The 27,520-nt window shown below is 35.3% G+C and overlaps 1 protein-coding gene across 1 annotated transcript in view; it reads right to left on the bottom strand.

Annotated features, from left to right (window-relative positions):
* Window positions 1-6,992: 6,992 nt before the first annotated feature.
* LOC121418609 (leucine-rich PPR motif-containing protein, mitochondrial-like) overlaps window positions 6,993-27,520 on the bottom strand; it is a 41,583-nt gene continuing 21,055 nt past the window's right edge. Inside the window, exons 19-37 of the mRNA XM_041612586.1 lie at window positions 26,762-26,914; window positions 25,823-25,930; window positions 24,911-25,050; window positions 24,509-24,594; window positions 22,923-23,127; window positions 22,379-22,503; window positions 21,262-21,368; window positions 20,580-20,739; window positions 20,045-20,202; window positions 19,298-19,354; window positions 18,694-18,830; window positions 14,301-14,386; window positions 13,618-13,810; window positions 13,012-13,139; window positions 12,396-12,508; window positions 11,333-11,410; window positions 10,605-10,695; window positions 9,200-9,342; window positions 6,993-8,509 (exon numbers count right to left, since the gene is read on the bottom strand). Of these exons, the coding sequence (XP_041468520.1) occupies window positions 8,423-8,509; window positions 9,200-9,342; window positions 10,605-10,695; window positions 11,333-11,410; window positions 12,396-12,508; window positions 13,012-13,139; window positions 13,618-13,810; window positions 14,301-14,386; window positions 18,694-18,830; window positions 19,298-19,354; window positions 20,045-20,202; window positions 20,580-20,739; window positions 21,262-21,368; window positions 22,379-22,503; window positions 22,923-23,127; window positions 24,509-24,594; window positions 24,911-25,050; window positions 25,823-25,930; window positions 26,762-26,914 (2,355 nt within the window). The 3' untranslated portion in view covers window positions 6,993-8,422. The remainder of the gene's footprint in view (window positions 8,510-9,199; window positions 9,343-10,604; window positions 10,696-11,332; window positions 11,411-12,395; window positions 12,509-13,011; window positions 13,140-13,617; window positions 13,811-14,300; window positions 14,387-18,693; window positions 18,831-19,297; window positions 19,355-20,044; window positions 20,203-20,579; window positions 20,740-21,261; window positions 21,369-22,378; window positions 22,504-22,922; window positions 23,128-24,508; window positions 24,595-24,910; window positions 25,051-25,822; window positions 25,931-26,761; window positions 26,915-27,520) is intronic.

Raw genomic sequence — 27,520 nt, 5'->3', positions numbered from 1 at the left:
GTCACAAATGTCTAGGAGTGCGTTTTTAAAGGAGTGCCACAATTTTTCAACATCAGTCCCACAGGAATAAAACTCATGCCAATCAACTTTCCTTACATCATCTTTAAATTTCTCACTGTCAAAGTACTTGAAAGAACGACATTCAGTTATTTTAGGAGAAAGGGGTTGATGTTTCCCTTTCTGCTATTTTTACAGTAAACTTTTTGTCCGGGTGAACTTCCCCTTTAAAGGAAGTGATCAGATTTTTCTTATGATATCACAATGACCATTGTCAATGTCTAATTAAAGTGTTATTAGATAAGTCATGTAGTCATGTTGGGGGATGTGCAGAAATTAAAAATATGAACAGGGTTGGGGGTAAAAATCATTGACGGTTTCATTTCACAAATACATTTATAACTGTGAGAGCAACGCACATCAATTCATGGTACTTGCCGAAAACCTTGATTTTGATCCTTTCATATATATCAAACAAATGATTGTTTTTTCTTCTTTTCTTCTTAAAAAGTGTATGTAATTCAACTATTGGTAATATATGATAATCGACCTAATATGAAAAATGTAAATAAAATTTAAAAAACATTCATTTGTAAATAATTACGAAAGAATAAAAATCAACGTTTCCGGAGAGTGTCTTACTAGCAGTAATTTGATGTTGAAAATTTGATTGATGCATGGATGATCAACATGAGTGTGATGAACACAAATGAAAAATACTCTTTATTTGGGAAACGTTTGTCATTAAAGGACAAGTACACCCCAGCAGAGAGTTGATTCGAATAAAAAAAGAGAAAAATCCAACAAGCATAACACTGCTCAGTTTCGCTCAGGCTTATTTTTCACAAAACAGTACATCCTGGTCGGTATGCAAATGAGGGGACTGATGACATCCCTCTCTCAATCACTATTTCTTTTGTATTTTATTATATGAAATATTCTAATTTTCTCCTCATTGTCCTGTGAAACAAAGTTCTGTTTCTCCCTGAACATGTGGAATTACCTGTGTATAATATTTCATAGTTTAGTCAAGTTAGTCCTTATTGTCATATTATGTCTGCAAAAATTGAAACATTGTATAATTCAAATAATAAAAATCAAAGAAATAGCGAATGAGGGACATCATCGACTCTCTAATTTGCATATCACTGAGTTGTGCATATTTGCACTGTTTTGCGAAAAATAAGCGAAACTTCAACATGTCATATAACATCCAATTAGAATGATTTTTTTAGCGTTATGCTTGTCTGATTTTTCTTTATTTATTCAAATCGATATTTTTCTTGGCCGATTGACTTGACCTTTAATTTGTATTTGTGTACAAATGATATCTCTCTCATAGTTGTAGCTAGGCCTATCTATGAACTCCAACGAAGACTCTGAACATTGCTACTTGGAACTGAGAAATGATAAATGAAGTAGAACATATATTTATGATATTGAGGTGAAGTGCATAAGTGACACGCATTATCTCCTTATCTAGAGTATTTGTAATATATTTATGTATCTATTACGGTTCATCAAACTTTGTCTTATGTAGTAGGCATGGTAAACATAACTGAAGAGCTCATTTATCAACGTCAAGCATTGTTTCATTTATTTACCATACTCTCTACTTGGTGTAAGAAAAAGGTTTGTGGATCAAAATAGATACATTAATCTATTCAAAATACTGAAGGGGTTCGTCAAATTTGATATTTGACGGGTCAAGTGGTTTAACTACTGGGGATGGGGGCATGGGGGCACATGCCCCCCCCATCCGATGGCAAAAAAACCCGGGGAAAATGAGAAAAAGAAGAAGGGAATAGAAACGTAGTGGGAAAAAAAGAAATTATTGTTCATTGTTATATTATATTTTTAAATCATGTTATGTTATATTACATAAGAAACATTTTTTTTCATAACTTTATGAAACAATTTGCTCAGGGCCTATGTCTTCATTGTTCCTGGTGCTCGCATTGTCTGAGATATATAATCCTGTTGTATTAAAACCTCCCGTTTTCAAGTCAATACACACCAAATATATTTCCTCGCACTTCGAGTTATTGTTTCATGAGGTGACATTTGCTCTTTTTTATGATTGCCCCATTTTAAGGTCTTAATATAAAACATTTCCTGTCCGTGCTTACGTTCGCATTAGTGGATTGGTGAGATATGTCTGCTCTTCATGAACTCCTGAAATCAGTCCTTAAAAATATCCCTTTCTAATCTGAATATCAAAAATTTTCAGCTCGCGCTTGCATCATTTGGTTAGTGAAATATGTATGGTGGTCTTAGTGAATTCCTGCAAACAAGCCTTAGAATGCCCCTCCTCAGGTCTGAATATCAAAAATTTTCAGCTAGCGCTCGCATTATTTGATCAGTGAGATACATATCCGTTTAATAGCAGTCCTTAAAATATATCTATTAGGTCAGTATACCTGGCAACTTAGCGCGCTCACGAAATGACTCAAAATTTTTGCTGGCAGCCCCCCCCCCCCCTCAGTGCCGTGACCCACGGTATGCCACTGCATGGGTCTGATTCAGGCCCCTTCCCCTCCCCTGCCCTCTACCTCTCAGCCATTATCACCCAATTCGGTCAAACTAGGCCATAAATTACAGCAATACATTCTCAGATATATGTATCTTACCTAATTCTAACATATTCATAAATCGTGCATATGCGATTGCTGTTTTTTTACCACGTAACTTCTGCACAAGTATTTCTAAATTTCTTGCTTTAATATTCAGGAAATGTTCAAACAATGCTGTAATTTTGAATGAGGACGTGTGCAATCTGAAAAGCCTGTGGTTGACTTTTACCGTCCACATCAACTTTGTGCTTCAGTTTAATTCGCAAGAAATGCTAAAATTTACTTTTCAGATGGTACATTTTCTATGAACTGTTTGGATAGTGACATATTTGCTTCTAATGTGTGGTCACTCATGCATGACTTGGCAGATCAAATTCATTTTTATGACGTTATTTGATGTGTGTTATGCTCAAAACATTGTTTAAAAAGCTATTCCAATCTAAACCATTATTTTTCTTTTGTCACTTTTTGTTGTGGGGGGGGGGGTTGCATTACTTTTTCAAAGCTGCAGTTGTAAAGTTGTTACAGTGCAAAGCCGGCTATTGTGTTAAAACTGTCAAAATATTATTCCAAAGTAAAGGAGAAAACATTTTGACTAAAGGTACAGAGAACAATGGTTCTGGAATGTCCACTTGATCAGAAATTTTAGTTTGTACAATATCACTTATACACACATTACATATTTATGACATAATGTGTATCATACTGTACATAACAATCAGAAAAAACACCAAAGATGTCAAAGCAACAAAATTCAGTGATTAAAGTCTCATCTTTTGATAAATTTTAATTTGTCAAAACATGACAATAAATGATGCAATACAGATGGACTGCACAATACATTCATGGATAAAGATATTATATAAATGCTATCAATGACTTGTTATATTTCATATTCATACATTTAGTTCAGTGACACTGAACTGGAACATGAGTTCAGAGGATGCGGTAGGGGCACCTTTCATGGAGTGCATGGTCACCATGGAGCAGTTTTCACCAATGAGGAGAAAATAGTATTTGGTGATCATCCAGAGGGGATACTAGGTATAAAAAGTAGACACCTCCCCAAAAAAAAAATAGTCCCAACTGTTTTCTACCGACTCCTGATTCCCATAGGAATTAGTACACAGAGGAAGCAGTTCCAGTTGGGAAGGGGTTAAGATGAAAATGAAAACCCACCAATCAAACAATCACAAAGTAAGATCAAATATGAATACTTGCACAGAGACAACGGTAAATAAATAGGCAATACATGCTGGTTTCATTGAATAACACTATTTCTTGTCTCCATATAAAGTATATGTGATAACATTAGATTTATTAATTAGTATATCATAGATCAAATCAATAAATTAGTCTAATCAATTTATAGGTGCCAATGAAATGCATTTTGCAATGTATAAATGAGCTTCCATTGGAGATGGTCATAAAATTAATGAACTTTTATGGAATAGTGTACAAGTCTGACACAGCAGATCCATGGTCTTATCAGGATACACCACTTTGCATTATACCACATGTAGAGAATCGTCAGATGAAACATTGTACCATAACAACATAGCAAAAATGTAATGGAAAAGATACCACACAACAGGCTGTATCAATTATATGCCCAGGAATCTTCAAATTGGTAAAAATCCTATCAAGCTGGGATATATATAAAAAAAAAAAAGAAGTGAAGTGGAGGTATAGGATTTCTGTAGAGTGGAGGTATAGATCTAAAGCCTTTAGACCACAAAGCTCTGTCATCAATTGCCTGAGGTCTAGTAGTAAAGGTGTTAAGTCAGAGTGAATTCTTATTTTTAACTTTTTTGAGTGAATGACACAGATGCCTATCATGCTCATCTTGGCTTATAATTTATTTCACCTATGAACTGAAACCAGCAGTAAATACTCTGTTGAAAAAAAAGGATGTAACAAAACAGAAGTTGGACAATACTGAGCAAGAAATTTGACTGTGTATTTATTTAGTTGGTCCAGTGGATTTTAGTGGGGGCTTGAAACCACTTTGGCTGCACTGCACAAAGCCCCGGAGCTCATGGACAATACATATAGACATGTGCTGTAAAGCATACACAGTTATTAGTTATGTGTGTCTATAAGAATTATACAGGTTGTGGGAAACAAGCCTCTGTTGGTCATAAAACACAATTAATTCCGTTGATTTACAGTATTTGCTATCAGGTCTTAAATCTTAATGGTTTCAAATTCCACATGATGCCAGACCATTAATATGTGACAGGCCAATTCAACATTCAGAGTTAAGAAAATACGGTGAAACAATGTCACAAAGGATTTTATAAAGTCTGATTCTTTGATTTCTACTGTTATGTAGACATGGGATAACAAGGTAATGTCCCAGTTCCAGACGGATTTATACTACAGATTCCAATGTAATCCACTACATTATACTCACACAGAGGAGACATCACACAGGGGAGGGGACTGTCTCCTTGTGATTTTATTATGACGTGACTTTTTGATAATCTTGCCCCCTCCCCCACAAAAATACCCAAAATAAATAAAAATACCTTGGCATAATCCCTTATTTATACTCTTTGCATTAAAGGAGAGAAATGCATAGAATTTATAGATTTCATAGAAATACAACAAGTAGACCTCACCAATGTACTCAAATACACAACCTGCAAGAATATAAAAGATGGGACACTTCCCATCATTATATATATCATCATGATTTTACATCATTATAACCCACCCTCATGAATTATGAATCGGAGAATATATATTCACTTATCACTGAATGAGAAGTATGTTTTGAGGTATAACATGAAACAAAGTTTCAAGGTGGTATCATGAAAACATGTATAAATTTGGGCTTTTAATTGTTACCAGCTTTCTTACTCTTTGAGTAAGACAACTTCAAAGAGATGTTCTAGCAAGGTTTAATTATCACTAAACCCAACTATGAGAATAATTTAAGATTCTAATGATTCAATGGGTAACAGAATAACAATTACTATTAATGACGAATATGTTCCAATCTTTACTGAGACATTGTTAAATAAATACAAAATAATGCAATCCCTTATTCCATGCTTATGAATTCTGCAGGTTATAACTGATGATGATGCTTATTTGATGCAATATAGACATTCGAAGACAAAGATCTGAATTCATTTTTCAGCTTCCCAAACAGAGAAACACCCAGCATTCTTATCACAAATACGCCCAGTAAAGTACACATCTAACAAATTAATGAATTCCAAATTGAATGAATTCATTAGTGTTACACACAATACAAAAGGTTTATGTCCATACGGTGAAGTGCCAAGTCCCATAAAGGCTAGCTGACCTTAAACTGACCGATACCTGACAATTCACTTTATCATGAAATAGGCAGAAATGCCAACTTTTGGAAATCAGAATTAGGGAGGATTTGCATCCGCCACCAAATTATGTGCTACGCGCACATCTTGAGCGCGGAGCGCTCGACCCTTGCAGCCGGGGTCCAGGGCCCGCCTTAGGGCCCTGGAAGCTCTGGGTTTCTAGATGCTCTCTGGTGCAATCTGACCCTTATTTTGGGGCATTTCACATGTTTTCAAATAAACATTGTTCCCACTTTTTTAACATAAAAAATATCAAATATGCATTTTTACATGTAAAAAAAATGAGGGGACAAAAGAAGTACCTGTTCAACAATAATAATAAGGAGGAATTATCACTATCGGCTATAGGCAGGTTATGTTCCACTATAAATCCAGTAAAGAAAAGCTCAGCGCTGGTCCCTTGCTTGGTGAAATAAAGACAACAGGATACTAGTGGAGCTCGAAGATCTTGTCTTCGCAATGTCCGTAGGCCTATGCCGTTTGCTCCCGAACGTTAAGTGCTTCCAAATTATCATCACGACCTCCGTGCTCAACTGAAATGTCCACGCTGCAAATTGCGCAAAATGCATGGTAAATTCCTCTTTCCGACTTCCGAACACACAGGTACTGGAGACTGTATTCAGTCTTATACTTCTGAGACCATTTCTTGGTCTTCTTTTGTCGATTTTCCGCCATTTCGTGTCAATATCAACCCATCAATACGCCGAAATCACACACCGATATTCCACCGCACGACTCGACAAATCCAGTGGCCGCGAGCGCACATGCCTCGCGAAGCTAGCCGGGCCTACCGGCCTGGTGCACAGTGGATTCCCGTTGGGCATATCACATGCACCAGCTTTTCGCTGCTCCTTATTTGTCTACCTTTCACACAGAATTTAGTAGCAGCGAACGTAATGGAGTTACTACATGCTAAAGTTAGTAGACGATACATGTCCTTCGAAACCAATTTGATCAATGCAAAAAAATTGTAATTTCGGGAGGATAAGGATGGTAATCGTAAGGGCGGGAGTTGGGATGAATTTTCGGGAGCCTCCCGATGAAATCGGGAGAGTTGGCATCTCTGAATAGGGGTTCACTAGTTCACTTTGTAGACCTCGACTCCACAGGATTTAATGCATGAATGGGATCACATTATCCACTAATTCAACACAGCAATGAAGGAGTACACAATTAATAAATTGTGTCCCAACGTATTGAATTGCCTATGTAACCAATGATATCTGTCTGTCTAAATCAAGAAAAGTATTGATTTATATAACTGTCCTCTGATTCATCATCCCAAAAGTAACATTTGGTCTTCGGAATAGATTATTTAAAGATAGATGGCGCTATATAAATGCCTGTTATTGTTATCATTATTATTATTACGGTGATTGATCACATTATTCATGAGACAATTTGAGAAATGCTTACAAAAAACACATGAACTGAATTAGAATCAAATACACCTAGGTAACTCTGCAAATAGAAGAAATGCATGTTGTATATCAGTACTGCATCTAATGCCACAGTGGAAACTTTGTATAAAGATATCGTATATACAGATATTTTTGATATTCCAGAGAGTACAAACTATCTACATCATAATTTATTTCAACCTAATATATCAGAGTTGTGTAGTTTGATGGTCTACTGAAACTCACCGTAATTACTTTTCGGGTATTTTATGTTGAATAGGCATGACTCCAACTTTTCTTAACAATTTCCTATAAAAACAGATGGAGCAAGTAGCCAATGCATAGGCAATCGCATGTTGTTTCAATTCTAGTCAACCCTCCAGATGTGCATTTTGGGTGCGACATTTGAGCATTTTGTATGCAACTTCTATCTAAGAGAAGGAACGGTGTGCCCATCGAGGCGTATATCATATTTTAAGGCTATATTTGTGATGTCATAATAGAAAACAGATGGTTGTCTCTTATTCTGTGCAATCTTTAGAAATTGGAGGGGTTTTGAACCATATATTTTCACCCTTTGAATTCAAACTGTGCCAACCTATTTAAAAAAACAAATAATGCACAGGTAAGGTTTGTGATGTCAATGGTAATTATAGTATTTCAGGTATTCATAATGAAGTGCAAAAGCCCTAAACACTGACACTTTGCACTTGTGTCATTGTAAACAACCCTCTGTGCACTGCATGACTAAGACAACCTCACCTGTGAATTTTTTGCTAAACAATCGCATGGAATTCTTCAGCATGAATAAAATTACCATGGGTACAAAAGACAAGTTCAACATCCTAAGTACTGCAATGCTAAATCACAATATAATAAATAAATCTCAAACTACTCTTGATGTATAAAACATACAAAATCATAAAAACAATCTATAAATCTCTTTCTACTTCAACCACCCCTGGCATTAGGTAGAATCAACCATTCGTCGCTGAAAAGGTGCCCCGTAGCTGACCCTCTCTGTCTCCTGTCACGCTCCATCATCATGTTCTTCTTTTTGATCCAGATAGAATATAGAGTTCATTTTAAATCAATTTTAACATCAGCTCTCCTCGTCAACGATTTTGATCTCAGGTAAGTTGTCTTTTCCTTCCAGTCTCAGCTTCTCTCTGTAGAATGAGATGGGGTTCTGGTTCAGGGGAAGGGATGGAAAAAATAATTCAAGAAAATTGATCTTAATTTCAAAATGTACATTCAAATGAAAAATCAATTTCCCAATGTCAGGGATTTCATCAAGACTTGATACAGATTAAATTGCATTTGAAAGCAAGGAAATAGTGATCTATCATTATGTGTGAAGAAAACAAAATCTTTGATCCTGATTCAATAATTTCCTTGACACAATCATAACCCATTTCCCCATCAAAGTAGTATAATCAAGTCGTCAGTGATGAGAAATTTCTGCTTTTCTTTCTCCCAAGTACATGAATTTTCTCACCAAATTGAGGCAGTCACAAATTAATCCAGGAGCTTATTGCACAAAGTGCCATGTTGAATCCCAGCGTCAAAGTTCAAACGAAGAATGTGAAATACAATATGCAATTAATTTCTACAGTTGTACTAAATTGCAGGTTTCCTGCACTTGTCTTGGGCCCCAATCATAATCAAAAAATCTGAAAACTATGTCAGAAACTAATTTCATAAAGCAGAACCAAAAACACTGGAAGACTGTTTCATAAAGATATTTGTCAGGAATTTTCACTGGCAGTTGTTATAAGCTCCTGGAAATGCTAGCATCCGGTTGGCCGAGAGCAAATTAGTCAAAGAAAATCCCTGACAAAGCTGTACATGAAACACTTCCTGGGACTTTGTTACTCACTGGTGGTTCATCAAATGGGATTGGTTGACCAGTCTTGGTGAGTAATAAAGCTAGTCTCTTGAGCATGAAATCACTCATGTGTAGGCCTTCTTCTTCCATCCTCTGTTTCACCATCAAACCACCCTGATAGTTGTTCTGGTTATCTGTAAGGTAGCACAGAAAAAAAATCAATCAAAACATTACTTTGAAAGATGCCATAATTAAGTAATATTACTTTACTGGCAGCAGAAGTACTGCAATAGATATGAAGTCACTGGGAACTCTGATGTTCAGTGTTGACCTTCGATGTTGGTGTTGAATTTCTACGTCAATACAGCATGAGACTTAAGTGAAGCTGGTCATGGGACAAAGCTAGTTATTGAGCTATCATTAATGTGATATGGATCATTTTCGTAAACTGACATGAGGTGTTGAACCTAGAGATGATGATCTAAAAATTTTTCTTCTATCATCGACACCTAACAATAAACATATATCCTTCAATATTTATTCATTTATTTATTGGTATATGCACATACATTGACCAGCAGCAGGGCTGAATGGGTCAATTTACAATATCTACACAAAGTTAAAAAAAAAAAAAAACTAACAAGTATAGTAACCAGAAACTATCTATAAAGAAAAAAAAATCAAACACCAGCTTCAATCAGTATACATCAATAAACCAGTTGTGAGAATGATATTGAATAATATAAAACAGGGTATCTTGTGGAACATGCTTTGAAATTTCTCTATGTCTCCAGTCATATATCCACATGGAAGAGAAAATAAAGACAATCACAGAATGTCATATGAGGATTCAACCTGCCTCAAAACATGTGTCTGCATCAAAAGTGCAATTAAAGAGAAATTCCTGTAGTTGCAGTAAACACTGATTTCATGAGAAAGTCTGTAAAACCAGGCTTTATTGTCAGTATATCTAGAGGATCTAGATCTGGTACAGTTACATAAACTGAACTTTGTGAAATCTTGAAATCCACGCTGAAAAATGTTCAGACTGAAGATCCACAACACAGATAAGCGCATGTGGGACAGTGTATAATTATTGCTTTGAATGTCGGGCCCGACTCTCTACCCGAATCCTGTGCTGATTTCTCAGCAATTACGCAATTTCTTCCAAAATCCTTTGGCACATACGTTTTATTTATACAAACAGACACTTAGGTGGTCATTTCATTGGATTCTGTACGAACTCATTTTGATATCGTTACCAAAACTAGCATTTACCTTTAAACATGACTTTTCACAACATTGACCTCATTTTTCCTTCTAAACTGTTTGATAACTGAGCACACATTTATGCAGGTCTATTATTTTTTAGAAATTGCATGTTATAGCATAATCAGCCAGTAAATGTTTAACCAAATTATTTTCTCAACAATCAGAGTCACTACATAAAACTTACCATGTGCTTTGAGTAAATAGAAGTAGATCTTTGATCTATCAAGATAATCCTGGTCTTTGGTGATTTCTAAGACTTGCTCAATCTTCTCCTCCTGGAAAACAAAATCATTACAGCATGATCACATCTGTGTATTATCACAATGTTCTTGGTATTACGATATTATATATGACATCTTGATCTGACCAAATATCTACAGCTCTACATGCATAAGACTTGACCTTGATTTGAGAATAAATTTGCAACTGTACATTTTATCTATATGAATATAGAACATTTATTGAGGTGGCATTCAGCCATGACTGATTCTTTAAAACAAAATTCAACCCTAGTCTCTTTAGTATACAAGAGAAACAAGACACATTCCAATATTGCATGATAGGAAGAACATACTTCATCACAAAACAGCTCAAACTTTCAGAAACTCTGACATTGAATCATGCCACTGTCACATACATCAACCAATATCAAACTTCAGTTACCGAAAAGATTCCTAAATTGTGAATACAAGCAAGTCTTATGTGTACAATCAAGCAATTTACGAAGAAACAAGCAGTTTACAAGTTATGAAGAAACAGGCTATTTACATGTATGTATGAGACCATGATTTTTCTTTTATAATCGGTAAGTATTTCAGAGTTCATAATTCCATATAAATCTCAGTAGTTGGAGGCAACTCAAAACTTTCTACATCAAAGGACATGAGAACATTTTGATGATGATTGACTTACCACATCACTGTCTGATCCTACCATCTCTATAGCATATCCTATTAAACCTGAGGACTTCTCTCTGATAACATCATATCTCTGAAAGATAAAAATAAAGAAAATAAATCATATGAACTTCTGAACTTTTATTCTGATCTGATTTTTTATAATTTTTAATTACTTTTATTTTTGATCATTCATGTTACATCTTGTTGTGGATTTTGATGTTGTGCATATTTTCAAATTTGTATCTTTTTTTAAAATGTAAATTGTGTACAATTCAGCCAGTGGCCGTGAGATACAATTTGAAATAAACCATAAATAATAACAATGCTGATAATAATAACATACATGTAGGAATCACATTAAGATAAATATTATTAATACATACTGCAACATGGTCCAGTGGTTTCTTAAGATCTAAATGGAAAATTGTTCTAAAACCAAGCACTTATCAAAAAAGTGTTAAAACATGTCTCTATACATATACCTTGTGCCCCTTTGTCTACTTACATTTGCACATTATGTCAAATAATAATTTTGTTCATGAACAGTTCATATAATAGTATAGACAAAGTGGTATTAGACAAAATGGGAATTAGACCAAATGGGTATAGCCTAACTGGAAAGAAGACAAAAATAGTAAATAGGCTAAATTGGGTCGTGGAGCGTTGTGGCCCAGTGGATTAGTCTTCAGACTTTGAAACAGAGGGTCGTGGATTCGAATCCCAGCCATGACGTAATTTCCTTCAGCAAGAAACTGATCCACAGTGTGCTGCACTCGACCCAGGTGAGGTAAATGGGTACCGGTAGGAAGTAATTCCGTAAAAAGCTGTGTGTGCTAGGAACGCCTAGCTAAGCCAGGTAATTTATGAGCGCCTTGAGCACCTAACAAGGTGGACATGTGCGCAATATAAATACCCTATATTATTATTATTGAATACACTTTTATGAACTGGTTAGACAGACTGGTTATAGACAAACTAGGATAAGACCATGCGAGATGAGACCAAATGGAAAATAGACCATGAGGGTGTAGACCAAGTGGCAATTGCTATTGCCAGTAGCAAGCCAAGCTAGTTACCTGAATGACATCTTTGGCTCCTTCTGTCTTGCCATTGTCTAGATGTGAGTAGAGAAGCTGCCATGCTGGTCCTTCTATATCTTTAGCTGCTAATCTATCCACCATTGCATACACTACAAACAAGAGAGTAACCAATACAGAAATATGAGAAAGAAAAACATTCAATGATGGGAATATGAAGAAACAGCCACATGGAGAGAGAGAAACACCTTTCAAGTATGATGGTGAATGGAGGATTTAAACATACTTGACTATATTTTGTTACTACAAGATGAATCCGTTTATAAGAGAGTCTGCAGAAAATTAAAAACAAATATTCCCATTCATGTAGCTCAAATGATATATCCCCATAACAATTTCCCATACGATACAAGTAAAAATATTTAGCATTATTATCAAATAATGTTCAACAGTCCTCCTTTCCATTTTTTAAAAAGATGGATCAAAATGTCATTCTTAGATGCCTATTAAGAACACATATTGAGGTTAGAGGTTTACAGCAAAAGGATTTATAATAGGAGCATAGAAGAACATAGCATGCATATTATTAAAAGTACTATCCCAAGTTTTACACCTGATTATGCACTATGCTAAAGACAGATAGTTATTTTCTTACCCTCATCCAATGGCTGGCCCTTTTGAAGAAGTTTACCAAAGAATGACCTCATACCAATCCGTCTTGACCTCTTAGGATCCTCCTCAAGCTCCTTCTCTATGTACGACACTGCACCTTCTACATCACCCCTACAAGATCAAAGGTCAACAGTATCAAAGGTAAACTTATCTTCCAATGGGCAATTCCACGAAGTATACATACCCGAAACTTGCTGTGTACATCTCGTTTTCTAAATTACTGAATATGATAGCACTCTTTGTGGGCTAGCAACTTTATTCTTCTAGCACTATGTCTATTTCTATTGAACTATAATTATCAAATGGTCATTTCAAACACTAATTATGCACAAGAATGTATGTTGAATTGCAATGGTGTTATTTGAAGAAAAAAAAACACTCAGGATGACCTCTCATACAAAATCTGAATTTTGGGAGAATATCTGCTTTGAAATAATGCAATGATAAATATGTGCATACATGACATGTGCAGAATGGATTTTTTTCCAACATTATTTCATTCTCAGCTTTTAAAATAATAAGACAAATGAATGTTTTCTTTTACATATTTCATCAAATTCATTCTCACACTCTACAATTGATAACTTACTTCACAATATAAGCTCCAAGGACCGATTTGCCGATAGGGAAGCGAGACTGCGTTCTCTCCTCATATTTTTCCTTCAAAGCTAGGAGCGTATCTAAGAGTCCATCTTGTTCATATCTCTCACACAGCATCCTGATTCCTGATGGTCTGGGGACCTCCCCTGATTCTAACGTCTGGTCTAGTAACCTTTCTGCATCTAAAATACACAACAGATACATGTATGGAAGTATATCTGGCATCTCTACTTCATTAAAAGTGTCATCAATAACAAACCGACAACCAAACATTTAATTGGCTAAAAGCAAATTAGTGATAGAAATTGAGCATTTGTGACAGATAAGGACTTCCTCTTTTAAAGGCTGATGAAGAGGAAGATATTCTAGATTTTCAGTGAAAGCAAAGGTTGGAATAGGGAAATCACACGAACGTCACATTTTTGATAATTGAGTTCTTCCAAATCAACATCTAATTTCATCTACAGCATGTTACCAATTATCAAGATCAATCATGAAGTAATGGGCAATATGCACGCTGTTTTTTGTTGTTGTGATCACATGATAGACAGCCAGACCTTCCAGACTAAAAAATACACCAGTCTCATAAGGGTTTAACATGACCACAAATGAATGTAAATATTAATATTATTACAATAAAGGTACTACTTGGCATTCATCAACTTAACTTACTTTCTATATCTCCTTTCTTGACATACTCAATGAGAAGTTTGTTGGTTAGTATGATGGACATCTTAAAGTCACACGATTTCTCACCTCTACAAAGAGAATAAGAAAATACAACATTCTATAATCCAGACACTGAATGGTTAAGTACAAGTGGATCACCTCTGGCAGCCTTGCCTGCATTATGCAATGAAGCAAAATTGCACCAGAGCTCACTTTGAAAGAACTATTGAATAATTCACATTAGAAAATATTAATATGATAATAAAATACTATTTTCATTGACCCTTAATGACCTTGGTCATGTGACCTGAAACTCGGTCAGGATCTTCAGTGATACACCATTACCCTTATATATCCAGGTTTCATGAATTACATTCAAAGTTATGACAATTCAAAATAATAACCTTGCTTGAGATTTTAATATTGATTCCTCCAACATGGTCTGAGTTAATTGACCCTAAATGACCTTTGACCTTGGTCATATTACCTGAAACTCAGGTATGAAAAAGTATTAATAAAACATCCTTAGCATTGAAGAGAAATGTCCTGATCATAAGAAACGTCCTAAACACAACAGAAAGAATGTTTTTTGCTATGAAAGAGAAACTGAAGCATATAGTCTGGTCAGTTAGCGGAATTATGTGGACACGATGGACAAAAGCGTGATTTTTTCTCCAGACCTTTGTTTATGTATAAGAATTAAGAATGGGGTATGCTCCAAAAAATCTGGCTGCAGGAACAGTGAAAAAATGGGTGAAAATGTCAGAATTTATGAGTTCAGATTTGTCTGGTATATAGACTAGCGCTAGTGCAAAACTCAATAGCAATGCATTATTTTGCATTGGATTAGTTCTTGAATTCAGACCCTTTTTGAACAGATCTTCTGTTTGTCCTCGCATCTCAATGCACCAAATATCTGAATGAAGATGCTAACCAAGCCGAAGGGTGACGGTGGAGGGGGTTGAATGTTGGTGTGTGTGTGTACATATTTTGGTCTTGGGGTAAAGGTGTGCAAAACACACAAGACACATTTTTTGCATGTGTTGGAAATTGTGTTGCCATGGTAACAGTATATTATTGCAAAAATAAGGTAAAAATCTTGCAGTTAGAACCACTTCCTCTGTTTTTAACCGATTCTCATGAAATTTGGCACACACATTGGTCTTGAGGTGAAGATGTCTAAGACACACTTTTGTGTGTCTTTCAGAAATCTTGTTGCCATGGTAACAACATATTATCTGGTGAAAATTGGGGAAAAAAACCTTACAATTCAAACTGTTTCATCAGTTTTCAATCAATTTTCATGGAATTTGGCACACACATTGGTATTGAAGTAAAGATGTACAAAGCACTTTTTGTGTGTGTTTCCAAAATTGTGTTGCCATGGGAACAACATATTATATGGCAAAATTTAGGTAAAAACCTTGCAATTTGAACTACTTCATCATTTTTTGTTGTTGTTGTTTTGAACCAATTCTCATGAAATAATTATGGCTCACACATTGGCCTTGAGGTAAAGATGTGCAAGAACCTTTTGTCAGAGAGTGCATTGCCTTGGTAACCACATTTAGCCAGAAATATGGGGAAAACTCATTGTGGATCAGTCTACTTCTCAGTTTTCAGCCTGTGCTCATAAAAGTTGACACAAATATTCATTTTGGGTAAAGATTCATATTCAGTATTAAAAGGGAATCAAGCCTTGGTCCTTGGAGAAAAATAAGAATGGTGAAAGTTTTAAAGAAATCGGACAAGCAAAATATAGTTATGGCTGCTTTAAAATTAAGATCCCTAAGGCTACTAGTATGTAGAATTCAAATTGGCAACTGGGTAAGTAAATTATGACAAGGGGTGGGGCCGCAAGGACAACTTTCCCATAAGACTAGTAGTTATCAGGATTTTTGGTTTTCTCCTAAATCCCTATTCCATTGGGGCCGTAATATAAACCCCGGTAGTATGTTTTATGTCCTCATGAAAGAAAGATATAATTTGAAGTAAAACTTTTGAAAAAAGAAATTTTAGCTAATTAATTATTCCAGTACATGGAAGAGTGGTCCTTGCCTTCTTAAATCACTGTGACATCACAGCGGTCAATTTGAAGTCTTCATGGGTATAGTGATTACCAATGTTTATAACTTTAATATGTTCACAACTTTGTTATGGTTTGTCATATATTGTTCAAACTTTGACCTACAAACTTGTCTGATTTTTCATTTTCCTCTAAAAACAAGTGTTTATTTGGGTTTGATTCCCCTTTATAACGTCATATAATAGCGCAGGGTATTAATCACTTTCAATAATATTTATAGGCTTTTTTTGGGGGGGCGGAGAAGGTCCTTAAAAACTGACAACATAAAAATATAGAAGGTTAAAGGCCATGACCATGAGGAACTTAAACACTCTTAAAAAAACACCCCTTACATTTTTTTTTTTTTTTTTTTTTTTGGGGCTTTAGAAAATTGCCACATAAAGATTAAAATTAAATTATAACGACTAGGAACTTAACCCCCCCCCCCAAAAAAAAAAGGGAAATCCTTTACACTTCAGCATATTAATTCAAAGCCTCAAACATTCTGCTTTGAAAAAAAAAGGTTTCCGGTGTCCAATTAATCAATGTTTTATTTGAAGCATGAAGCAGGGGCTGTCACAGAAATATACTGAAAAAATTAAATGAAAGAAAATATAAGGCTAAAATCTATTGTGCACATAGGTGTATTTTTGATATGGTATGTTACTGAGTCATGGATTTGCAAGTGAATTTCTAAAACAAGTGCAGATATTTTTGTATATATTTATATTTCTATAATAATTAGTTGCATGATTAAAGGTACACTTTAAAATATGTCAGAAAAATATACTTAGAGAGAGACAGGAAACAGAAGGAGATGGCATGGTGAAGCTCAAAATCAAGAGTGATGTGAAAGTTAAAAAGAAAGAGTAGGAACGGAATATGAATATGAATAAAAGACTGAGTAGGAGAATATAAATAAACAATGGTTAATTGGGTACTGTAAACAATTTTTTTATCATATCAGAATGCATTAAGCTTCAAATGAATGGTCTGAAGTGCAAAGGACTCTTCTTACCTTTGAAGGGGGGGGGGCATTTTCTGCTAAAAAGTATTGTCAGCCCCATATTTTTTTTGGGGGGGGGGGTTAAGTTCCTAGTCATAATCCTTTAACTGTAATTTTAATGAGGTCATTTTCTAAAGACCCCACCCCCAAAAAAGAGTAATGTCTAGCTTTAAAAATGCATTGACCCCTGAGGGACAAAGGTGTAGACTGGTTTGAGCATGAGAGGAAGTAGAACTAAAAGTGGTATGGGGAGGGGTGCACATCTTGGGGAGGTGGAACTAAAAAAAAAACTGATGAAGTAGTTCAAATTGCAAGGTTTTTACCTAAATTTTGCCATATAATATGTTGTTACCATGGCAACAAGATTTCTGAAAGACACACAAAAGTGTGTCTTAGACATCTTCACCTCAAGACCAATGTGTGTGCCAAATTTCATGAGAATCGGTTAAAAACAGAGGAAGTGGTTCTAACTGCAAGATTTTTACCTTATTTTTGCAATAATACACTGTTACCATGGCAACACAATTTCCAATACATGCAAAAAATGTGTCTTGCACACCTTTACCCCAAGACCAAAATATGTTCACACACACCAACATTCAACCCCCTCCACCGTCACCCTTCGGCTTGGTTAGCATCTTCATTCAGATATTTGGTGCAATGAGATGCGAGGACAAACAGAAGACCTGTTCAAAAAGGGTCTGAATTCAAGAACTAATCCAATGCAAAATAATGCATTGCTATTGAGTTTTGCACTAGCGCTAGTCTATATATCAGACAAATCTGAACTCATAAATTCTGACATTTTCACCCATTTTTTCACTGTTCCTGCAGCCAGATTTTTTGGAGCATACCCCATTCTTAATTCTTATACATAAACAAAGGTCTGGAGAAAAAATCATGCTTTTGTCCACCGTGTCCACAAGTAGGGCATTTTTGACGCTAACAGACCAGACTAATAATACGGGAGCATCATTATTAAAGAGAGAAACATCTTTACAGAGCTGCCAACTTGAAACGGAACATTTCAGTATTTTTGAAGCTGAAAATCAGTATTTCGGTGAGGAAATCAGTATTTTCAAAAAATACCATAGGACCACACACACAACTGAAACTTTAGAAATAAGTATTTTACATGAAACTTTCAGTACTCTTCTCATTTTTCAGTACTAAATACTGAAAATCAGTACTACTTGGCAGCTCTGTCTTTACCAAGCATAAGAATCATCCTAATATAAGAGAAAGTGTCTTAGCGTAAGGAAAATACATGTGAGACAAAAGAGGTAAATGTCTTTAAGCATGAGAAAAAAAATAACAGTACTTACAAATCTTTGACAGTGAGAGCATCATCAATACGACCTAACTTGAGCATCTCAAAAATGACCCTATCAAAGACACCAGAACCAACATCCTTCCCACTCGCAAGAGATTCCTTCAAAAGCTCCTCTGCCCCTTCAATATTCTAGAAATTAACAAGAAGATGGATAATTTTAATGAAAAACATTTAATTTGTAAGTCATCAAGTCAAAGACATTCTTCCTAATTTATCAAGTTACTATCAAGGTGTGGGTAGTGAAAACAATGACAATTTTTTTTTCATTATCTTCTTGAAAAAACACTACAAGCAATGAGTGATTATCCTATAGGGACATTTAATACTAAAGAAATGCAAATGCAAATTGATCATAAAAGTTTTAAGACCTAATATATTCGGTCATAGATTAGTAATTTAAGATCAAATAAATCATTAATATTTTTTTTATTCAAATGTCAATACACCCCCTGCACAAACAACAAAAACAAGCATCTACAAGCAAACAAAAGGGATTACAAATAAAATCAAAATGTCTTATAGCATGGAAAATTATCAATAAACATTACAACAATAATGTGTATTTGATGTTAGTAACAAAAACATAAAATGCTTACTCCTGCTTTTAAGATGCGATCTATCTTGTCAGTGGTGTTTAGTTCTTGATTGTCAAGCTGAAGACACAATTAATGGGGGAAAAAGTCAAGAAAGTATATTTTACAATGCTTGATATATAACAAATCATAAAAAGAAAAGAAACCATGCAAATAAGTCATAAAGCAGGGGTAAATAACAATGTGTTTCCTTCAAGTTTTATATAGAAGTGTAGATGTAACATTATTTCCTTTCATGATAATTTGTAACTTATTATGATCAAGAGTACTGTTTTTACCTGAATCTGTAAAAAAATTGAAATATTGTTTAATTCAAACAATCAAATACAGATAAAGTTAGTGAAGTCATTGACTCTCCCAAATGCATATCATTATGTCGTCCATATATAACTATTTTCTGAAAAATAAACAAGAAAAATAAACTCGACCTTTAATATAGAAAATGAAATTCGAAAAAGCTGCCTTTGTTCATTTATCTGTTGATAGCACCATTCTCTATTTTCTTACTGAACTACAAGTGAAATCATAGACTACACTTGAAGCACAATTGCCCAAAATAAATTGAAATAATCAATATTTTTGCATTCAATTAAAACATCTAATCATGAATCAGCTTTGGAATAGTACACTCTTAATCAAAATAACAATGTAAACATTGCCCCAAAAATATTCAACAGCAAAATTTAAATTTCAGTGTCTCACTACTCTAACAAAACAAAGTTTTGAACCCCAAGATGCAGAAGTGTATACCTGTTCAGCAGTGAGCTTTGGGACATCGAATGGTACAGGTCTGTCATATGATCGTAGTACATTGGCAAGATAACGCATTGTTCTGTCTCTAGGTACCACACCTTCCTCTTGCATAGTAGTCCATACTTCAAGACATTTATCAACATCATTATTACGAGCTTTGAAAGGAAGATAAAGGTGGATCATTGAAACAAATAATTTGGCATGATAAAAATATCTGATCAATCTGTACTGGTTGATCTTTTACAAGTCATTGCAAGTTTACACCTTACTATTGAAATCTCATATGACCCACAAATTCTTCCTCGGCAAGCTGAATGTACTCGCTATCTTTCCTCAGCTTCATTTTGGAAAGCTAGCTACATCCAGCTTGCCTCAACAGTGATAGTATGCCCCATCACCTTCACCAACGGTGATTCTTTGCTTATTATCATTTTCATTATTATCATTCTTTACGTAAACAGTCTTTTAAGTAGCTGGTAAGCACTGAGACAAAATAGCTTCACATTGCCATTTTCAAACACAGGGGACTTACTGTGCAACTGAATAAGATAGAAGTACATCTGGTCCCTATCACAGGCATACAGGTCTTTGGTGATGGCCGTCAGTTGTTGCAGTGCCTCCACATTGTTAGCTCCGATACAACGTTCAGCATACCATTGGATACGCTTGTTCTTTGCAATCATACCAGGGGTCTGTTTCAGTTAAGATAAAGGGTAATAGAACACAGTAGTTAAATGTAAATATCCGCTTTCATCATTGTAATGATATGCAACATCATTATCATAATTTTTGTCGTCAGCACCATTTTGATACAAGCAATAACCTACAGTTCACCATCATCAACATCACAACCACTGCAAATATCATGTGCTGGTTGTTAAAAAGAATGCAAGATCATTCAACAGTGCCATTATAAAATGACCATTAACTTCCTTCTTTTTATCAGTTATCATTTGGATTATCTAAACTTATTGTGAAGATAAACTCCACAGCATATGCACCCTTCATCATCAAAAAGTTGATTTTTTTTATTCTTCATGGAATCATTCTTATCGTTCTCATCCGATCCTACATGGCACTAGACTACAAAAATAGAACAAAAATACCACATAAATATTCCAAAAGGAAAAAAAAGATACAAGATGAATATTGCATCACACTGTATCAAATGATATGAATGTTGTTCAGAAAACTATATTTGGATTGGTGCTTACCTCAATGAGTTTCATTGCTTCTTTGTATTTTCCTGAAGTGCAGAATGCAAAGATGAGGTCATACAGCATGTTAATATCACCATGCTGCTGGCTTGCAAAGTCCATTGCTGTAAACATAAAGAGCGGTAATTGCTAAATTTTATTCATTAAAAAGAAAGTGTTATCAGTGTTATCATTGTTTCTCAAAGCGGTATTGTCTGGATTCTATAACTCAGCACTGCATAATTATAACATGTTGCATCCAATATAGTGATCATTATAACGTTAACATTGTTAAAATAATCATCATCATTCATCAACACCATCATCATCGTCATCATTGTCCTCATCATCATCTCCATCATCACCACCATCATTATATCATATCATCATAATTCTCACCATTATCATCAAAACAAATTACCACCACCATCACAACATCACCACAGTAACTTCCACCACCATAATCATCATCCTTATCACCCTCCTCCTCATCATCATCACAACCACCATCACCATCATCACTATCACATCATCATAATCCTCACCATTATCATCACAACATATAACAACCACCATCACCAACAGCACTGCAACATATCACCACTACAGTAACCACCACCACCATCATCACAATAATCATCATCATATCACCATCATTATCATCATCATCGTTATCATCGTCGTCATCATCATCACCAACATCATCATCACCCCAACTACCATCATAACTACCAATCAAAATCATCACCACCATCATCATCATCATATCATATCATCATAATTCTCACCATTTTTATCACAACATATTACCACTACCATCACCACCAGCATTGCAAAATATCACAATAACCACCACTACCATCACCACCATTATCATCATCATTATCACCATCACTATCATCTCATCCTCATCATCATAAACATCATCATCATCATCATCATCACCATCATCATCATCATAGCCATCAGCATTGCAACATATCATCACTACAGTAACCACCACGATCATCATCATCATCATCATCCCCATAATCATAGCAACATATTATCACCATCATCACCACCACCATAACAACTCATCATCACCAACCTAAAACACCAACAATCCTATTACCATCCCTCCCTTTAAACTAACCTCTTTGAAGCTGGTCTGTATGGCCCTCTTCTACCAGACGAACCAAGACATCTTGAAAGTGAGGCATGATGCTGTATTTCGCTTGGCAGTCTCGGATACATGCCAATGCTCCTTCCAAATCATTCCTGAAAACCAATCATCAAAACAAAATTCTCATGATGTCTAAGCATTAACATGCACCTATTCCATCATTACACTGATCAGAAAAATTGTTTCATAGCGCAAGATATGACATTCCCTTTGCACATCTGCAATATAACACATATAATCATCAAAATAAAAAAATACCCCATTGCTAAGTCTCAGTATCTTAGAGCCTATTATGATCTCAACTGGAATTACTGCAACTGATCATCATCAGGCATGACTGAAGTATAAATTGTTTTGGCATGAAGACATGTTGAGCCCTACAAGAACTGGATGCTGAACAACTGGAAGAGTGATTTTGGGGGCTGAATTACATAAATGGGCCAGACATCCCTCAGCATTGTGATGAAGAGTTTGACAACCACACTTTAATATATGAATGATGAAAGGTCCTTACTTGGCCATGTATGCACTGACAATGGGTCCCACAAGGTTATTATTAGGCTTCACAAGATCAAGCTCCACCATCGTCTCAAAGATGCGTTCCACCTCTTCAGTAAGTCCTTCAGATGCTAGTTCATTCAGCATATGAAACGTTTGCTTCTCCATCCGATCCGTTTCAACGGCAAGTTCTTTCATTTCGTGTACCATGCTCAATGCATCTATGAATAACATCAAATAGGATTATATTGTTATAATCTTCATTTTATGCATTTGAATTTTGAATAGTTCTGGTAATATAAATGTACACACATGCTCATATGATCATACATGCACAAAGAGTAAATTAGTTTGGTACATTAATATGTTACTTTCATATAAATATACAAAAGTTCAGAAAAAGAGTTTCTGTATATCAATGACACAACATTGATGTTCCTATCATTTGATTTAACACTACTTGGTAAATGTAAAGTATTGTATTGATAAAAAATTCAAATTTTTGAACTCACCCAATTATAAAAGGCACTTGAAAATGTAATTTTGAAATAAAAGGTCTTAATATCAGGCCTGTGAGTGGGGTTTCAAAAAAATAGCGGAAAAATCTGAAAATTTACCTTACTATTTACTATCGCCAAGCCGCTGCATTTGCCATTCACGGTGTATTAGACCAAAAGCTTCAGTCTCTGTATTTTGGTTGTTCCGCTGAACTGCTTTGGCTCACTCACCATTCACCAATACAGAGACTGAAGAACTTGGAGGTCCATACGTACAGACAACGTATTTTAGCAGTAACGTTAGATCTAACAGTGGAAACCCGATTTTCCAATTGTTTTTTGTACATAAAATGTCACATTATGAAAAAGAAATCACATCCATATTTACAAAAAAATGTTCAAAATTCAGAAATATCATACCTTAGACCGCAGTTACCGCTAATTCCTTTGAAATAATGATCGAAACATCGTCATCTTCGATCCTTTCGTTGGTCAACGTAAGTTGCCATCTTGGATGACGTCATCATCCTTACAGACGTATTTACCAGTCGCAAAATATCGCGATTTGAGCCGCTGCTTTGCGCTTGTATGCCAACAACGGCAACGGTGCATGGTGTGATCCGCAGCAGTTTCATAGAGTTACATACGGTATATACTAAAAATTCGAAACTTCGCGAAGGCAAAATACAAGGCCCCGTAACGTGTATATTCACAACACACACATTCTGCTCGCATCCATTTACCTAGACTTGTTTTCCAGCCGTTTTGGATAAAATAGCAGAATTTTGACTAAGAAAAAACGGAAATGGAACACAGGAAAAAAGCGGAAATGAAAATAGCGGAAATGAAAATAGCGGATTTCCGCTAAATAGCGGAGATTTCACAGGCCTGTAATATACTCTCACAAACTCAAACAAATGGAAACTATAGCATTCTTTGGAAAGTCCCAATGTAACCCCCATATCAAAACAAAACATCAACCTTAGGCAGTACTCCTCAGTATAGAACAAACCCTGATGACCTAATCTCTTGAATAGGATGTAATGATAGGAGGGCCCCTTGGATAATAAAAAAATTAGATAAAGATAAAATGACAGTTACTAACCTGGGAGTTGATTATTCTTAGCCAGGTAGCAGATCAGATAGCGATACTTGGAGATGTCTAACTTGAAACTTGGATCAAACTTGTGCCTGAAATATAATTTATTAATTGAAACAAAATTACAAACAAATGAGGTCTATCAAATAAAGAGATACTTTTCATGGAACATTTCAATCTAAAATCTTTGAGGTTAAAAAGTTCCAATTAAGTTGATAATTGTTTTGTGGAATGGTATTTGCAATTATTGCAGAATGAAATTATGCAGACTACATTTAATGCATATATGTTCTTAGAACCTCTGATGAAGTTGTTCATCACCAATAACACAATCTTTCATAAAGTATATGACCTTGAAAAATGTGACAGATTTTCCTGATGACACACGTGCAATGAGAAAAGACTTACAGTTGATCTTTCAGTTCCATAGCTTCAGTCCATTTGCCTTGGTTACAGCACACATTGATAAGACAGGCAAAGATGGCCCCTGTTGGTTCATAACCAGCCTCATCAAACTCCTTCTTTAACTCCATTGATCGTTCAAAATTCTACAAGGAAACAAAAATTGGATAGGGTAACTTTCATGCTCAAATTTACTTAGCACAATGATATTGATCCTAATGTTAATTACAGTGGTACATGATATACTGATCATTCAGGCTATCAATACACTCAATTTGATTGAATCTTTCAATTCTCTCACAAATTGGACCAGTCATAGGTCAAAACTTTTAACTGAACATTTTGATGTGCATGCATTTGCTTAACTCTATATGATCACAAATCCATATCAATGTTGATGATATGTGGTATTATATGATTCAGTATAATGTAAGTCTTTCAGATATTTTACAGTTATAGTTTTTTTCTTTAAATTTATATATTCCAATTCTTTTAGATTACATGACTGATAATTATTGGTTACCATCTGTTTCTATCATCACTACTCTCGAAAATGAACAAAAATTAGACAATATAGATTCTTTACAAACATATCAAAGATGTTGATTACACTGTTTTAATGCAAATCATTTAGATACCATTTCAAATATCTTAATGGGTACATATACATAAAATAAAAAAATTCATAGGTATATATCAAAAGTGCATATCCCATGCTTTAATAGCAATATATGCAATAAATCTGATCCATACTGCAAGAATTATCTTGATAAATTTGATACATATTGCTGGGAATACCTGTTAAAAGATTCTATTCCAGAAACACTTCAGCAATTATACCTTGAAATAACTCTAGCAAATTTAACTGACTGTTAGCATATAATTTGTACTTGGAATAGGAAGGACCAAGAGACTTACATTATTTGTAGTATGGACCAAGATGAGTCTCCTAAGGATCCCTCTCAGATTACCTCCTTTCTCCCTCAGCTCCACTAGATGGTTCTCCAGCTCCTCAAGGGATACCTCCTTAATATAAAAAAAATACAGCTACAGGGTTTAAATTGATCCAAGGTCATCAATGGCTACGAGCATGGATGCCCTATTGACTTATCTCAGTGCCCACCTCATTGGCCTTGTAGAGTTTTATTTTTACTTTTGCTGTGCTTGTAATGTAACTTGGAAATATGCCCTACAGAAAAGTGGCCTTGCACTTAAAATGGTGAAAGTTAAGGCCTATAGCCACTCAGCAAGTTGGTCTAGCTTTTATTTTATAGAACAATCAACTTTCTATCTTAATGACAAGTTGATTATCATTAGATTGAGACTATGCAAAATATACCAGTGGAGTTTCCTCTAATCCTAATGGGTTTTGGAGAGTATTTCGTGGGGGCAGCTAACATTATTCATACACCTACTGGACAAGAGAGACTGGTGACCTTGTACATTGGAAAATCTGGTAACTTGTGTGTCCATAGGTTTTTCTCAACACTCCTTGCTTTTAGTCCATGGGCAATTCAGCTGGTTTCCCATCCTCAGTTCTTATTCTTCCACCTTTTTACCGTCTCATACACAACATTTTATTACATCTCTCCCCCTCTTTTTTTTTTTCCATTGCATCTTGGACACTCTTATTGTTAATTACATCTTACCAAGGGTCTATTCAAAACAAGCTATGCTTCACTTTAGGTCCTTCCACTTTGAATCTAAAGCTTTAGATGGTTTATTTTGCATTTCATTTCATTCTTTCAGCAAGAGATGTAGGTTTTGAAACCTCAACAGATAAGATCATGCATCAAAGAGTAAAAGGCCCTCTATGAGAATTGTCTGATTGGGATTACTTTGAAGAATGATACATACCTCACCAGGGAGAACATCAAAGTTAGCAACACGATCCTTCTGTATCTCAGTAGGGTCTAAGAGTTTGAGAGCAGCTGATTTTAGCATGGAAAGCTTGATCCGATCCAACTGATTCCTAATTCCACGATATCTTGGTCCACTGATAAACAAACCCTGATAGGATAGGAGAAATGATCACACAGGTGAAGCGTTTGATCAGGAGGGTGTCAAGCCCAAAAAGTTCTAATTTCTTTCCAAGTAAATTCCAGTCATGCTACAACCATTACATGAATTCCGGTAGATAATTGGTATTTGCAGAGTACTAAGCAAAGTAAGCATGGCATTCAATCAGGTTTGGAGGAGTAATAGTTATAGTTAATACACATGCTCATGAAATGGTTGCGAATTTTAGATGTCGGTTTGGATTCCTCTATTTTACAGTGCTTGGTTTGCATGCTGATGTCAGAACTTCTGAATTCATATGTATAATGGTATGGCAACATGATTTGGACCGACTCACTCTTGAGGAAGTTGCTTATTAAAAGTGCTCTAATTCAGCTTTGGCTGTATAAAGAATAAATTTCATCTAATCATTCAACCTATCAGACGACCCTTATCAATGATATAATATACCAAACAAGTGGAATGCCTCTGGCCGTCTCACCTGCATCACGCGGTTCAATATAGCAGCAGTGCTGACTCTGAATACTACTCTAACTCGCACAAGATGTTCAGTGATACATGGTTACTCTATGTCCACTTTTTATGAACTAGACCAAT

The sequence above is a fragment of the Lytechinus variegatus genome, chromosome 7 (assembly GCF_018143015.1).
Source record: "Lytechinus variegatus isolate NC3 chromosome 7, Lvar_3.0, whole genome shotgun sequence".
NCBI classification, from domain to species: Eukaryota; Metazoa; Echinodermata; class Echinoidea; order Temnopleuroida; family Toxopneustidae; genus Lytechinus; species Lytechinus variegatus.
The sequence above is the reverse complement of the archived record's forward strand: the minus strand, read 5'-3'. Positions and strand labels throughout refer to the sequence as shown.